Source organism: Bison bison, unplaced genomic scaffold, assembly GCF_000754665.1.
Source record: "Bison bison bison isolate TAMUID 2011002044 unplaced genomic scaffold, Bison_UMD1.0 scf7180017864240, whole genome shotgun sequence".
Taxonomy (NCBI): Eukaryota; Metazoa; Chordata; class Mammalia; order Artiodactyla; family Bovidae; genus Bison; species Bison bison.
Genome location: NW_011494812.1, coordinates 553,229 through 569,990, shown reverse-complemented (window position 1 = coordinate 569,990; position 16,762 = coordinate 553,229). Strand labels below are relative to the sequence as shown.

Here is a 16,762-nt window from a genome sequence, read left to right as displayed (position 1 = left end):
TGCTATAAAACTAACAATATTGCGTAGTTTTGTGTTTGTTTTCCCTATTAAGATACTGCCTATTAGGAAACCCATTATCCTAATTCAAAATGTGGTGCTGGAGAGGACTCTTGAGAGATGCCTGACTAGCAAGGAGATCAAACCAGTAAATCATAAAGGAAATCAACCCTGAATGTTCATTGGAAGGACCGATGCTGAAGCTGAAGCTCCAATACTTCGGCCACCTGATGCAAAGATCCCACTCGTTGGAAAAGATCCTGGCTCTGGAAAAGATTGAAGGCAAAAGGAGAAGAGGGCAACAGAGAATAAGATGGTTGAATGGCATCACCAACTCAATGGACATGAGTTTGAGCAAACTCTGGGAGATGGTGAAGGACAGGGAGGCCTGGCATGCTTCAGTTCATGGGGTCACAAAGAGTCAGACACAACTTAGCAACTGAGCAAATCCAAATTCAGTCTCTATTCTATACAGCATCATTAAACATTTTCCAACTGTTGTTTTGTTGTGTTGTATTTTGCCTTTAGAATCATTAGTGCATTGTCGAATTATTCTCCATTTGTGATTCATGGATATCATTTGGTCTGAGCAGACTTCCTCTGTAAATGGCTTGATTGATTGACTTATCCCCATTCTCTTCTCTTCCCCACATTCTTACTGTATTATCCTTCTGTTTCTGTATGTTATTATAAAATGTGATGCTGTTTCTGATGAAAGTAATTGTAAACAACACAACCAGATAGGAGAATATACCATGTTTATTGCTTGGAAAAATTAATATTGGTAAAATGACCACACTACCCAAGGCACTGCACAATTTCAATGCAATCTCTATAAAGTACCAATGGAATTTTTTCATGAAACTAGAACAAATAATTTCAAGTATGAAAACATCAGTCAGTTCAGTTCAGTTCAGTCGCTCAGTTGTGTCCAGCTCTTTGCGACCCTATGAATCATAGCACAAAAGACCTCAAATAGCCAAAACAGTCTTGACAAAGAGCTGGAGGTATTTATGCTCCTCGATTTCAGTGAAGTGAAAGTGAAAGTATCAGTCACTCAGTTGTGTCCAACTCTTTGCAACCATGTGGACTGTATGGAGCCTGCCAGGCTCCTCTGTCCTTGGGATTCTCTAGGCAAGAATACTGGAGTGGGTTGCCATTTCCTTCTCCAGGGGATCTTCCCAACCCAGGGATTGAACCCCGGTCTCCTACATTGCAGGGAGATTCTTTACTGTCTGAGTCGCCATAGAAGCCCTCTTGACTTCAGAATACATTACAAAGCTATGATAATCAAAACAATACGATATTGATAGAAAAAGAGACACAAAGATCAATGGCACAGAATAGAGACCCCAGAATTAAACCCATGGTCAATTAATCTACTACAAAGGAAGCAAGAATATACAATAAGGAAAAGGAAGCCTCTATAGTAAGTGGTACTTGGAAAGCTAGATAAATGTAAATAAAATGGAATTAGAATATTGTCTCACATCATACACAAAAATAAAATGGAATAAGACCTAAATATGAGACAAAAACCCATAAAACTCCTAGAAAAAAACAGGCTGAACACTCTTTGACATAAACTGCAGCAATATTTCCTTTGTTTCCTGAGACAATGGAAACTAAAACAAAAATAAACAGACAGGACCGAATTAAACAAAAGTTTTTGCACAGAACAGGAAACCATGGACAAAATGAAAAGACAACCTACCCTAAATGGGAGTGCTTATTTGCAAATGACATGACCCAGTGAGGGGTTAATCAGAATACACAAACATTTCATACAACTCAGTATCATTAAACAATCCAATTTACAAAAAAATAGGAAGAAGACCTAAACAGATATTTTTCCCAAAAAGACATACAAACTAGCAAGGCAAAAATTTTCAGCTCAGAACACAGTGGTGATCTTTCTCTCCCCTACTACTTTATGCTCAATTTGCTCCTGGTGCAAGATAAGTGCTTAATAATTATTTGTTGAATTGATCAATGAATCCTAAAATAACTGAAGTCTCTCCATGGCTTTCTCAACTCACACTGCCAATTTCGCTTATTAGTCATAAAGAGTCTATCTTCACTATTCACCAATTCTGCATGTGCTTATTTATCTGTCTGCTAAAATTTATTTTTAATGCTCAAATAAATACTCACAATGCTTTCACAGTCATTCATGGATGTGTGCAGAGTGGTACGAAATACCACCTGCCTCACAAGTTCCCAGATGAGAAAGGTGACTCCCTGCATTTTTCAGGTCTAAAACTGTAAACATATGCTTTCCACCATCTACTTAGGCCACATTTCCTGTGCATCTGTGCTCTTTGATGGTGATGTTGCTGTTTAAAACAGTCCTAAGGCAAAATGTTGAAGTGTTGTCTGGTGTTCCTAAGCACAGAAAGGTTGGGACATGTCTTATGAAGAAAACACACATGTAGATAAAGTTTTGTTCAAGTGCACATTGTAGGATTGTGAGCCATGAGTTCAGTGTTAATGAATCAACAGTGCAGTAAATCCAGGAAAACGGAAGGAAATTTATTGATTAGTAAGTGGAGCCACTCCAGAAAGCATTAAAGTAACATCTACAATGTTATGATGAAGCTCCTGAAGAGATGGGGAAAGAGCTAGATTTGTGGATTCTTGAGGTGTGACTGATTTTTGTTTGTTTCCTTTTTTTTGTTGTTGTTTTTAAAAGTATAGTGGACAGCACAGTGGTATGGCTGAAAGTCAAAGAAATTTATGATAGTGTTACCCAAGACCAAGAAAAGATTAAACACTTGGCTGGTATTTTATCATTAAGAAATACTGTATATAATTAATAGATTATTTTGAAATATATATATTTGCAGAATCACACATAAAGCTATGTATTTATTAGCTGATGAAAAATATTGTGACCAGAAGCTCATTGGAACCAAACCCTGCATTTGCCCTAGAAGCAATGGCTCAATTTTCACTAAAGCAGCATTTCCTGTAAATTTAACAGAACATCATGAATAACAAGAATATGTTTTATGTAATCTCCTTGCCTTGATCAAGACTCTTGCCTTGATCCTCAATCCTGAGGATCAATACTCTTGTTCTTTTTGCTTGACTTTTCTTTTCTCTTCAGGGAAATACTCCCACCAGTACTTCTCAGGCATCACTCATGTAAGTGCTCCTGGAATTTAAAGGCAACTATGAACCCCTTCTGATTTTGCTAAAATGCAAATTATGATTCATGATGTCTAAGAAGAGATCCAAGACCCAATATTTATAACAATTTCCAAGATGATAATTCTGGTTCTCATCCATGAACCACCCTGAAAATAAGGGTCTATATTCTGCCTTCCTCTTTCTGTTTAGAATACTTGGAGCAACACTTCATCCCAATAGGTCTGTAGAGTTAAATAATTAGAATTGTCAGAGGCAAAACTCTGTTTTTCCTCAGGAGCTCAGAGAAATTGCTAAGGAACTAGAAATTTTTGAAATTTCTTGGTCAAGTGAGAAGGACTTTAGTCAGAAGAGCATCAGATGTCTCAACTACTACAAAATAGCAAGAAAGAAATAGAAGTTTAAAAGGCTATAAAATTGAAATAAATTTAACACAGATTTTTATGGAGAACATATCACACACAGGTAAGACATTTTGTGAACTTTGTTCTCAAGAGCTTAAAAACTTGAAGGGAGAAAGAGAACTAGACAGTGGCCACAAAGGATCTGAAGTGAGGAGGAGATTTACCAAAGTCCAGTTAAATTTTGCTGGGAATTCAGACGAGGCAGAGACAGCTTTCACTGGTGAATCAGGAAAGGCCCTTTGGATGAAGTGACATCTGAAATAAGCCTAATGATCCATTCACATTTGAGTACGTGAAGGATCCTAGGACTGTATTCCATTCAGAATTTAAATTATGAATTTTTAAGTCTCAAACCTAGGTTAGAACAACAAATCCGGCAAAATTACACTTGTTATTGCTTGTATTAACAGCTGATCATTCAGCAGGAAAAAAGCAGCATCTAAAGAAGTTGTACAAATAGAGTGGAAAAACCATCATCATGCGTCCTAGGTTCTTGGGCTGCTGGGACCTCTTTCCAAAGGGAGAAGTGTGTTTGAAGGTTTACAGCAAGTCCTGATGGGAACAGAGATTGAAGTCATTCTACATGAGGTGGAGGTGAGAAATGAGGGGAAAGAAGGAAAGGGGCTGGGAGGAGAAGAATGAGAAGAGAGAGAAAAACAGGTGGGCAGACACATGGGAACTGGGGGGAAGGCAGGACACAAAGAACTCACCAGCTCTTCCTAAGCCAAAATGCAAGACCTGCCAGGAGGACCAGGGGCACAATCATTGCCAAGATGATCCAGCCAGTGGAGCTGTGATGATCTGTGGGCGGGGTGCACACAAGGGTGTCTTCTCGAACCCACTCACTGTTTTGCTGCACTTCCATGCTTTCCCTTTGTTATTCAAGTGTCTGCCTCAACAATCTCCTTCTTCCCTATTTCCTCTCTTATCCCTCCTCAGAGATGACTCCATCTAACCTCCTTTCCTATATCTATGGGGCTCTCGTTTTCAACTCCCATATTTCTTATTTTCATTCCTTTTGGGTCTGGACTGCCTAGAATCCCCAATTTTTCACCTGACTCTCTTAGTCTGCTTGAGGACCATCTATTCCCATCCCGGCGGGGCCCCAGTTTTTCCTCACCCCAGTAGAGGATGATGTCCTGGCCTCCTAGACTGCTGTGCCTCACCCGGCAACTCAGGCCAGATGCCTCACTGGCTTCCACATCCAAGGAAACCCGAAGATACCACGTCCCATCAGCGTTAGGCAAGACGTCACTTCTCTGAGTGCCCTGTTGCTCCTGCTCACCCCGCATCCACATCACCCAAATGGGCTTTGGGTAGAAGCCAGAGACGTGACAAACCAGCATCAGTTGGCCAGGGCCAGGACTGGGGCCCGGGGACAGCCAGGCCTCTGGTCGTACTGCAGACGACAGGGAAGATAGTCAGATAAGGACTCTAATGCAGATTCAGAGGTTCAAAGTTTCATGTCAGTTTAGATGGACATACTTTTCCCACTGTTAGCAATCTGTCAAACGTTATCACCTCCCCCACTCGGCTCTTTGTTAGCAAAATGAGAAGGTATGATTTTTAGAACAGAAAATTTGTGGAGGAAGGGTGCAGGTCTGACCTTGTCTCTGGAGATATGCCTTTCCTGCATCAAGAAGACTCAAGAGGAAACGTGGGCAGGTGTCACTGAGCAGCTTGTGTATTATTTCCTGGGTGCCTCGGTACAAATTGAATAGTGTGCAGACAAACTGAGCACTAATTCCACCCTCTGGAGAGGGTACCCATACATCTTTCTGGAAGCTTAGGAAGTCTGATCCTTGATAACCGATTCGCACAAAGCCTACTGAGGCATCTCTGATGTGCATCTCACAGCCACCTGCTATCTGCAGTTCAAAGGGATCTGGGGAAGAAAAGTTCTAAATTAGAAGAAAGAAGGAGTAGGAAAAATAAAATAAAATGAGTAATTAAAATATGATAGAAGCATAAGGGAGGATTTTACAAAATTTGAGGGAATAGAGTAAAATTTAGTTTGATTGGAAGTTCAGAGATTGGGAACTGGTTGGAGATGCAGAAAGAGATGAATGACATGAGGGGCAAAGTATTTGAAGAAGGCATTGTAAACTATGTGGGTTAAAAAAAAAAGAAGGACTTAGTGTGAGAGATTTGGGATTATAATAATGTAGGATAAGTAGAACGCTGTAAGTTATAGTGAATATACAGACTGATCACTAAAGCGATTGAATGGGGGATAAAATCACACTTTAATAAGTGAATTAAGGAATGAGGAAGATGAGAGTGTCTGGTAAGGCTCAGAATTGATGGAGGCTGCTTATTAGAGAAAGAAGAAACTCACTGAGACACACACACACATCATAACTTGCACCATATCACCAACCCCCATTGAGGGAACTGAACTTACATTCAAGCCGCCATTGGCTGGCATGGTTGTGAAGTACCTGACCAAGTCTAATGAAGAATGTATGAAGTACGTTTTCCACGTCCATCAACTCCTCATTACTGAAGTTGCCTTTGGACCAAGGACGCAGGTAAATGACTCTGTCAGAGTTGTTGTCCCAGGCATGAGTCTGCAACTCATCCAACCAAGCTGAGCCCAGATTTTGTGCAAAGAATTGGCTATAAAATGATGAGATCCGAATGATTTTGAAAGTGATTGGCTCCTGGAAGTCTAGGAAAAGAACAAAGAGAATGAGAAGGGGCACTGGAAAGGAGAGAAAACAGAGAAAGAAAGGTGCCAAAGACAGGAAACCCAGAATTTAGGGGAAAAGCAAGATACCTCAGCAAACATTTGGCTGCCCCACAGACCCATACATAGTAGACAACCTTCAAAAGAGCCGTGGACCTGGAGTAAGTGATACTGGAATGAAACTAGGCTGATATTCTCGATCTCTAGGTTGGGGAAACCACTCTATACACACATGCATACCACACATTCACACACACAAGCTCAAACAGGTGGATGTGCCCGCCTGCATGCATGCACACACACACGCGTGCATACATACACACACATGTCTTTTTGAACAGAATTCTTACCATTCTCACTGTCACCACATGGGAGAAGAGACAGGAGCAATGCAATCTGCAGAAACAGCATCTCACTTGCAGATGTTCTTTCTCTCAGAAACGTCAGTCTTTGATTTCTGTTCTAAACAAACCTACCCCACAATACCTCTATTCTGACTTCCTTCTCCTACCAACAGGCAAAACTTCCCTTTAGTCAACATCTGAAAAAAGAAAAATCTGCTCCTTCCCTAAACCCTGGGCCACCTACTCAGATGCTCATTACCCTTCCAGTTCTGACTGTCCTATCTGACTTCCAGCTTCTCTTCCTGTCACCAGATTCCATCCTGTTCACCTTCTCCTAGTCTAACTTCTATGGACCAAGCTTTATATGGCACTGAAAAGTCAGTGGATAGAAGTCACTTTTCCCTTCATTTATATGATAAAACCGTGAAACTAAATGTCTTCCCAGCGACCTAGCTAATGTTCTCATGCCCCTGCTCTTCTCTGTCACACAGTCCTCCTTTTGCCTTTTTGAATATCTTCGCAACTATTCTCTTCCTCTTTCTTACCCTCACCCCGCCTCATTCACATCTCTGACTTCTTATTGGTTGCTTTATTAGCTTTTTCAGAATTCCTTACGATTGCTTTGAAGAAACAGTATAAACTGACACCAATTCTCCATCATTCTTAGGGAAGAATCAAGTATGTAGACAGTAAACAATCAGTGGTTGCTAGGGTCTAGGCAGTAGGAGACAAAGAGTTGCAGCAGTTGTATTCTTAGGGAAGTGAAACTATACTAAAATATACTGTCATGGTGGATATATATCATTCCATATTTGTCCAAACCCATAGAATATACACCTTTGTTGTACTTTGGTGATAATGATGTAACTTATGAATTTTGGTGATAGTGAGGTGTCAGTGTAGGTTCATCAATTGTAACAAATGTATCAGTCTGGTGGGGGATGTTGATGATCTGGGAGGCAGTGCACCTGTTGGGGCAGGAGCTATAAGGTAGCCTGTGATTTCTACTCAATTTTACTGTGAACCTAAAACTGCTCTGCTGCTGCTAAGTCGCACCGACTCTGTGCGACCCCATAGACAGCAACCCACCAGGCTCCCCCATCCCTGGGATTCCCCAGGCAAGAACACTTGAGTGGGTTGCCATTTCCTTCTCCAATGCATGAAAGTGAAGTCACTCAGTCGTGTCCGAGTCTTAGTGACCCCATGGACTGCAGCCTACCAGGCTCCTCCATCCATGGGATTTTCCAGGTGAGAGTACCGGAGTGGGGTGCCATTGCCTTCTCCAAAAACTGCTCTACACATTGTCTTTAAAAAACTGTTTTCTGGTATTTAAAGTCAATTAAATATGTATTTTCAATAGAACATACAGGAAGACCAGAACTTATAAGCAGTACTGTGAGTACTGTGAGATGAAAAATGATCACACTGTGATAAGGATTCTTGTAGTCTCACATTTCTAAAGGAGAAGATAGAAGTTTAACATTAACTGAATCTCCTCACTGTACCGGGCTTTGATTAGGGAACTTTGTCATGCACCCTGATTTTTCCAAATAACTTATTAAGTCTAGTATGCAATAATTGAGGTCCCATATGTTTCTAGATATGATCCCATTTTAGATTATGACTAAAAGAAATGCTCTGATCTGCTGGCCCCTAGTCAGAAAACTTCAGATTCTCAAAGATAACTAATGAGTTGAGTCAGTTTCAGAAGTGTTTCTGACTACTTTTAATCAGTTCAGTCTGTGAGTGATTGCAGGACTTCTGAAGAGACACAGAATTAAACCTCATTGGGGAGACACAGAATTAAACCTCATTGGGGATTTTTAGCCTTTTGTTGAATTCTTCAAAGAACTATTTTTCTTATAGATTTACAAGTTATCTCTTTGGTCCTATTAGGTACTAGATGTGCAATGATAATGCTGATAATAATAGAAATCATCAAGGTTGAGTTTTATTCTTATAGCACCTCTTATCTGCCAGCAGAAATTATCTCTATTCTCCCAACAACCTTAAAGTAGGTATTATTAACTTTTTCAGTTTTAAAAATGAGGGGAAAAGGGGTTTGATAAACTGAACTAAATTTTACAACTGCTGATTTGTGGAATTAGAGTTTAAACCCAAGGTTTTCTGACTGCATGTTCTTCTATAGTATTATCAACACTGAAAAATTTCACTTGCAGTTCCAATTTTTCAGTACACTCAGAGTCATGAGACATAAGTAGCATACATGTCTACGGGGTATGAGAAAAGCAGAGATGAACTCACAGGCAGGTGATCAGAACTGATCTTTTTTTTTTTTTTTTTTTTAAGAGGATATGCTGTTCTTCCTAAAAAGAAAATGATGTTTTAAATGTTCTGAAAGAGCAAATAAGTGTGACAACACAGAATACACCCCTTTTTTTTTGGAGGTGAGCTGTCTCTTGGGGCATATATTGATCTTACTCTCCCTTTGCTTTTTTCACACTCAGTAGACTTTTTCCCCTTAAGTACAAGCAAGGAAACTACAGTCTTGTTTCTTTATGCTGTTATCCTGTATATCAGAACAAAAAACAAATCATTTATGATACTTCACAAAATTAAAGATAAAATAAATCAATCATAAAATTGGATTTTTAATCATAAAATTAAATCTCCATATTTTACATATATATTTTTAAAAATGTATCTAGTATTTTCACTGTAAATACTTTTTCTGCAAGTACTTTCACCACACAACAAGTTGTTCATACACCAATTTGGGCATTAAAGATAAAAAACTATAATTCACCACAGTCTTCAATAGTATTAATTATCAATTCTTTAGCTAATTTAGATAAAATGACTTGTTCTTGAGTGCTGTATTTACCAAATGTATCAAGCAACATTTGAAGTTGGAAGCAAAAGAATAAGATTTCTCCTGTCTCAAAAAAATAACCATATGATTCCTGATGAATATGGTTCTTGAAAATGGTGATTATTTTTTGCTATTTTACAGTGGAGAACATGGTGTAGACAAAATTTTGGTGTTTGGCACAGAATCTAGCTGAGATAATTTGGTGAAATATTAGGACTGGACATATGATGGAAAATTTAAATGTAATCTAGATATATGCTTGCAACTATATGCACTACATATGTTGATAAGAAACAGCCGCATTCCTCCTCTGTTTGTTTTACTTCCAGGGAAATTGAAAGTGACTTATGGCAGATTTATATATATATATATATATCATAAACAACTTGCATCCAGTATTAGATCCTGAGTCCTTAATATTGACTTTGAGAACGGAAATATCACTGCTTCCTCTAAGACATACCCTAATACTACTATAACTATGAAGCTACATCAGTTTGTTTTCAGATATTTTTGTACTTTTACTTTTCACAATGAAATATTTTTACAATTTTATTAAGTTTTCATATTTCATTATCTTCTTTTTATCTTTTTCACTATGTTCTTTTCTTATGGCAAAATTGTCTTATGGCCAATTAGTTGTGCAGGAAAACTTCCTGTGGCAAAGATTCTTCTGGCAAAAATACCTAGAATCTGAAAAATATATACAGCTCAGGAAAGGTGCGTGACCCACTTTGGGTGAGAGTTAGTGGCAGAACCTCGATTAAAGCTCAGACCTCCTGACTCCTGCTCTACATCCACAGGACCTCCTATGAACATAGGGGATAGATGCACTTCTGCATGGCTGAGGCAGAGCTGCAAGGCTGGTATCTCCCACAGGCCTGGGGAAAGGATTCCTAGGAGAACAGCTTTCTAGGGTTGCTTTTTTTGCATCCTGCTCTGCCTTCTCATGTTCCCAATTAGCACTAATTGAGGGAGGCATGAGGAGAAAGCTGGGGCCTCCCCAAAGCTCCCTGCTCCTCAACTCAGGCAGAGAGAGGCCACTGCAGAGAAAAGGATAATCACTGAAGTTTGATAATCACTAAATTGAGGTTCTGCTTCATTAAGTAGGCACAGCCTCTCCTGGAAACAGTTCCCTGGATTCACCCTTTGGTTTCCCCAGCTCAACTAAACAGCTTGTTGGACTTCTTGTTAACAAACGTGTTAGCACATTGCTCTGTTCCCCTGAGTTGCTCAGAAGAAAAGTTTTGTGGAAGGATTTCCTTAGCTGCATAGATCTGACTCTCATGCTTCCCTATGGAATATCTTGGTGTTCCAGGTCCTTCAAACAAGGGGTTGGGGCAGTAATAATTCAGTGGTGGACTAAAGCTCCTCCACTTGAGCAAAGGGAGCTAGAAGGACAAGCCTGGGCTGACTAAGGAAATGGAAGTTCAGTATCACTGCCTGAGATCTAAATGAGAAGGAGGAGAAAATCTGACTTGTTTTAGACACACTGCTCAAAGATTTACAGGCTTATCTTGTACTGTCAGCCCTCTAAGCAGAGGTGTCCATGCAGTCTGGACTCCTTTCCATATACAGAATTCCTACAGACCCCATACCATGGTACAGCTCTTTCATATTCACTAAGCACTATCACACTTCAGCAGCACCTCCCCACTGAGGCAAGACAGGACAGGATACATGTTATTATTCTCTGTTTTTCAAATAGGAGCCTGGTGTTCTAAAATCCTACCTGAAACAGAGACTGACTTCACTGGTAGGGGGATTTCTAGTCCTTATTAGTGACAGGTGAAATGACATTCAAAATTGCTTTATGCTTCAGCCCATTGAGACCAAGCATCAGTAATTTATTGGTTTGGCCAAAAAGTTTGTTCAATATTTTCCCAAAAGATGTTACAGGAAGACCCAAATAAACATTTTGTTCAACACAACAATTTGATATACTTATGTTTACCACCATCAATTTAGTAGTAATAGCAATAATCCTATTTATTGAATGCCCACTATAGTGAGTATGTAAATTTACATTTCTGAGAAGACTGAGGATCCCACTAGCCTGAGATCACAGCAACAACGATGGATCTAGTGTTTGTACATAGGTGAGGGGGAGAGAAGGGGATATTTTATATAAACGACTAATATAGGATAGGTAGGGACAATGGGTTCAATAATTAGTATCCATCTAGAATGGATGGAGAGAAAGGCATACAAGAGGAGATAAATGGGTTACATATTAGAGATCATAGGTTCAGAAAATGTTAAAATTCACCATTATTCTGATTTTCCTTTCATTGAACTGTGGCTTCTGGATCTACTAAGAGATTCATCCTTAGACTCTTAAAGTACCCAGTTTCTACGTGAAACAGAGCAGAAACAGAAGATTCATTACTGTGTCAGGGGTCTCAGACTCCATCCTAATTTAACCATCTGCTCTGCCCCTCACCACTGGTAGAAGTTTTTAGTTAAGTTACACAGTTATTCAGTCCTTGGTTCCTGGTCCTCAATCCATATGCTGACTAGTCTTGTTGACTCTTTTGATGAGGGTACTGAATTATACTATCTGTTCAGAATACACCCCTGTCTATGTTTGACACAGGTAAGCAGGTATCCTGGAATGAGGAATGCTCTTTCCTTCTTCACATTAGTCCAGCAATTTCTGTGTAGCCCTAGCAAGAAGCAGACCCAGCATTCTTGAAATATCAAAGAAGACACCAAGAAATCATCTCTAATCCTATATTTTCAAACAAACATACCATTAGAATACGTTTACCATTCTAGATGGATACTAATTATTGAACCCATTGTCCTTACCTATCCTATATTAGTCCTTTATATAAAATGTCCCTTTCCTTCCCCCTCACCTATGTACAAACACTAGGTCCATCATTTTTGCTGTGATCTCAGGCTAGTGGGATCCTCAGTCTCCTCAGAAATGTAAATTTACATACTCACTATAGTAGGCATTCAATAGATAGTATTATTGTTATTACTACTAATTTGTTGGCGGTAAACATGTGGTAGATATATAGAATCTACCATATATAAAACGAAGTAGAAAACAGGCTGAAATAGAAAGTGGAAATGGGGAGACCCAAAGCCCTGGCCACTCCCAGTGCCCTGTGCTCTACCCTGTCTCCACAACAAGTTCCTCTGCTGAGATGTCTCAGTTCTGCTTTCTCACTTTTTCAGATGAGAGAACTAAGGGCAAAGGAGGTGACATGAGCTACCAAAGATGAACAGCTCATTAGGGACTAAGACAAGACTAGAGCTTGCAGACACAGGCCATTCTATGAATCAGGAATATTTTTATAAAAATGTTTCTAACTGTGCTTATGTAAAAATGAAATTAGAAAAGTTCCTGAACATGAGTTCAACCCCAGATCCACTCTAGTGGGCTGGGTAACCCTGGCAAGACTTCCTCAGCCACCTTCTGTCCTTCTGCCAAATGAGAGTAGGGAGTGAGTAACTGCCCACATTCCTTCCTGCTTAGCAAGTTTTGTTACATGATTGCAACCATTCTTAAATAAAGTAGGATCTGAACTACATTCAGATGGAAACGATCTGAATATTCAGGACAGAGAGGAAAAGGTTTTGGTCCAAATTTAAGTTTTTCTACTTTTTGACTCTATGATCCTGGACAAGAAAAGACAGTAACTACTCTCTGACCTCAATTTTGTCTTTTAAAAAATCTGCAACAAAGGCTCCTAGAGGTCAGATGAAATAACACATGTTGAATGTTCAACACTTAATTTAGGCAGAAGCTAAGGAGTTTAGTGGTTAGAACATGGAATTGTTCCCTGTATGACTGGGAATATTAATTCTAAAACTTTCTTGCTGTGGAGCTCTACCTACCACACTTAACTTCCTGGTGACTCAGTTTCCTAATCTGTACAATGAGGGGAATAATAGAACCTTAGGTACTATATAAATGTTAACTCAGGACTTCCCTCATAGCTCAGTTGGTAAAGAATCTGCCTGCAATGCAGAAGACCCGGGTTTGATCCCTGGGTCAGGAAGATTGCCTGGAGAAGAAAATAGCAGCCCACTCCAGTATTCTTGCCTGGAGAATTCCATGGACAGAGGAGCCTGGAAGGCTACAGTTCATGGGGTTGCAAGAGTCAGACACGACTGAGCAACTAAACCACCACCACCAAACGTTAATTCACTGTCACTTCAAAGATTTCTCATATACATTTCTGCAGTGGGAATTTCTTTCCTTAAGAAAGCTTAGTTTAACATGCTTCACAAACAATTCAAGTTAAACATCTCCTTTTGACCTAATTGTGCAAAATCAACTTTCATGAGGTAAGGAGTGCTCCCAGCTTTCATGAAGTCTACACTATTCCCCTAAATTAAAAATTCAGTACTCACTTCCACTGGCCTGCTAAGTCTACTACTTTTTTTTAAAGTGAGAAAATATCTTTTGTTGAGGTATAGTACACATAAAATATTATATTAGTTTCAGGAATACAGCATAATGGGCTTCCCTGGTGGCTCAGATGGTAAACAATCCACCTATAATGCAGGAGACCTGGGTTTATTCCCTAGATTGGAAAAATCCTCTGGAGGAGGGCATGGCAACCCTCCAATATTCTTGCCTGGGGAATCCCCATGGGCAGAGGAGCCTGGGCTACAGTCCACCAGGTTGCACAGACTCAGACATGACTAAGCAACTAAGCATAGCACAGCATACACCATAATGATTTGATCTTTTTGTGTTAAGTGAAAGGATCACCACAATAAGACTAATTACATCCATTATTATATGAGAAAATATATTTATGTTGTTGTTTAGTCACAAATTCACATCCAACTCTGCAGCCCCATAGACTGTAGCATGCTGGGCTCCTGCATTCTCTACTCTCTCCCAAAGTTTGCTCAAATTCACTCCATTGAGTTGGTAATGCTATCTAACCATTTCATCCTCAGCAGCCCCCTTCCTCTTTTGCCTTCACTCTTTCCCAGAATCAGGGTCTTCTCCAAAGAATGGGCTCTTCATATCAAGTAGCCAAACTATTGGAGATTCAGCTTCATCAACAGTGCTTCCAATGAATATTCAGGGTTGATTTCCTTTAAGATTGACTGGTTGGATCTCCTTACAGTCCAAGGGACTCTCAAGTCTTCTACAGTGCCACAGTTCGAAAACATCAATTTTTCAGCACTCAGCCTTCTTTATGGACCAGCTCCCACGTCTGTACATGACTACTGACAAAACCATAGCTTTGAGTATACAGACTTTGTTTGTAAAGTGATGTCTCTGTTTTTTAATATGCTGCCTAGGTTTGTCATAGCTTTCCTTTCAAGGAGGAAAGACCTTTAATTTCATGGTTGCAGTCACTGTCTGCAGTAATTTTTGAACCCAAGAAAGTAAAATCTGTCCCCACTTCCACTTTTTCCCCTTCTATTTGCATGGAGTGACGGGATCTGATGCCATGATCTTAGTTTTTTGAATGTTGAGTTTCAGGTCAGCTGTGGGGAAATTAACAAGATGGCACCAGTCAGTCTCTCTGGCAGCCTCTCACCTCATTTTCTGTAACCAATGATTTCACACGGTTGTATAACAACTGAGATCACTTATAGCAATTCCCATGCAGGTCAGGAAGTAGTCACTTGGCCATGGGCTACTTTTGTTCTGTATCTATAAGCTTCACCTAGAAAAGCTCTTCCAGATGTTCTTAAACTTCAGGATATTCAAACTGATTTAGAAAAGGCAGAGGAAAGAGACATCAAATTACCAACATCTGTTGGATCATAGAAAAAGCAAGAGAATTCAGAAAAAACATCTATTTCTACTTCATTGACTATGCTAAAGCCTTTGATTGTGTGGATCACAACAAGATGTGGAAAATTCTTAAAGAGCTGGGAATACTAGAACACCTTACCTCCCTCCTGAGAAATCTGTATGCAGGTCAAGAAGCTACAGTTAGAACCAGACATGGAACAATGGACTGGTTCCAACTCAGAAAAGGAGTATATGAAGGCTGTATATTGCCACCCTGGTTATTTACTTCTATGCAGAGTACATTATGAAAAATGCTGGGCTGGATGAAGCACAAGCTGGAATCAAATTTGCCGAGAAAAAGATCAATAACCTCAGATATGTAGATGACACACCCTTATGGCAGAAAGCAAAGAGGAACCCAAGAACCTCTTGATGAAGGTGAAAGAGGAGAGTGAAAAAGCTGGCTTAAAATTCAACATTCAAGAAACTAAGACCATGGCATCTGGTCCCATCACTTCATGTCAAATAGAAGGGGAAACAATGGAAATAGTGGCAGACTTTATTTTCTTGGGCTCCAAAATCACTGCAGATGGTGACTGCAGCCATGAAATTAAATGACACTTGCTCCTTGGACGAAAAGCTATGACCAATCTAGATAGCATATTAAAAAGCAGAGATATTACTTTGCAGACAAAGCTCTGTATACTCAAAGCTGTGGTTTTTCCAGTAGTCATGTATGAATGTGAGAGTTGGACCATAAAGAAGGCTGAGCACTGAAGAATTGATGCTCTTGAACTGTGGTGTTGGTGAAGACTTTTGAGAGTCCCTTGGATTGCAAGGAGAACAAACCAGTCAATCCTAAAGGAAACCAATCCTAAATGTTCATTGGAAGTACTGATGCTAAAGCTGAAGCTCCAATACTTTGGCCACCTGATGAGAAGAGCCTACTTTTTCACAAAGACCCTGATGCTGGAAAAGATTGAAGGCAGGAGGAGAAAGGGACCACAGAGAATGAGATGATTGGATGTCATCACTGACTCAATGGACATAAGTTTGAGCAAGTTCTGGGAGATGGTTAAGGACAAGGAAGCCTGGCATGCTACATTCCATGTGGTTGCAAAAAGTCGTACATGACTAAGAGACTGAACAATAAGGAAAAACCCTGAAGTTTTGTGTTGTGTTATGTTATATCTGTAGATACAGCTGCTGTGCCAGCCAGGAGAGAATAAACACGTTTCAGTTCCTATGGCTCCTTGCATTTTCTTCCAGCCTCTTAACTTGCACCTTGCCTACCATGGGTTCAGCAAACTGTGTGCACAGTAGACTCAATGAGACAATTGATGCTGTGAACAGGATCAGCAATGCACCAGCTTTTTCACTTTCCTCTTTCACCCTCAATAAAAGGCCATCTAGTCCCTCTTCACTTTCTGCCTTGAGCGTGGTATCATCTGCACATCTTACATTATTGATATTTCTCCTGACAATCTTGATTCCAGCTTGTGATTCATCCTACCTGGCCTTCTGCATGATGTACTCTGCATATAAGTTAAATAAACAGGGTGACAATATACAGCCTTCACATACTCCTTTTCCAATTTTGAACCAGTCCTTTCTTCCATGCCC

General features: G+C 39.9%; 1 protein-coding gene across 2 annotated transcripts; it reads right to left on the bottom strand.

Moving 5' to 3' along the window:
• Positions 1 to 738: 738 nt before the first annotated feature.
• Positions 739 to 7,088, bottom strand: LOC104993527 (T-cell surface glycoprotein CD1a-like). Of its 2 annotated transcripts, none has more exons than XM_010846838.1 (6): positions 6,591 to 7,088; positions 5,956 to 6,222; positions 5,158 to 5,436; positions 4,672 to 4,950; positions 4,262 to 4,352; positions 739 to 3,154 (listed from the first exon to the last, which is right to left on the bottom strand). In XM_010846838.1, exons 1-6 carry the CDS (start codon positions 6,649 to 6,651, stop codon positions 3,130 to 3,132), a joined length of 1,002 nt encoding a protein of 333 aa, XP_010845140.1. In that variant the 5' UTR covers positions 6,652 to 7,088; the 3' UTR covers positions 739 to 3,129. The 2 variants fall into 2 exon arrangements, with proteins under 2 accessions (XP_010845140.1, XP_010845139.1); XM_010846837.1 differs by having other exon boundaries at positions 1,166 to 4,103.
• Positions 7,089 to 16,762: the final 9,674 nt, after the last annotated feature.

Excerpts from the sequence above, each read along its gene's own strand:
- LOC104993527 (XM_010846837.1), bottom strand. The coding sequence starts at position 6,651 with ATGCTGTTTCTGCAGATTGCATTGCTCCTGTCTCTTCTCCCATGTGGT. Across the intron at positions 6,223-6,590 it reads ATGTGGTGACAGTGAGAATG|ACTTCCAGGAGCCAATCACT; the intron begins GTAAGAATTCTG and ends TTCTTTTCCTAG. Across the intron at positions 4,104-4,261 it reads TTTTGGCTTAGGAAGAGCTG|GACTTGCTGTAAACCTTCAA; the intron begins GTGAGTTCTTTG and ends TGTTCCCATCAG.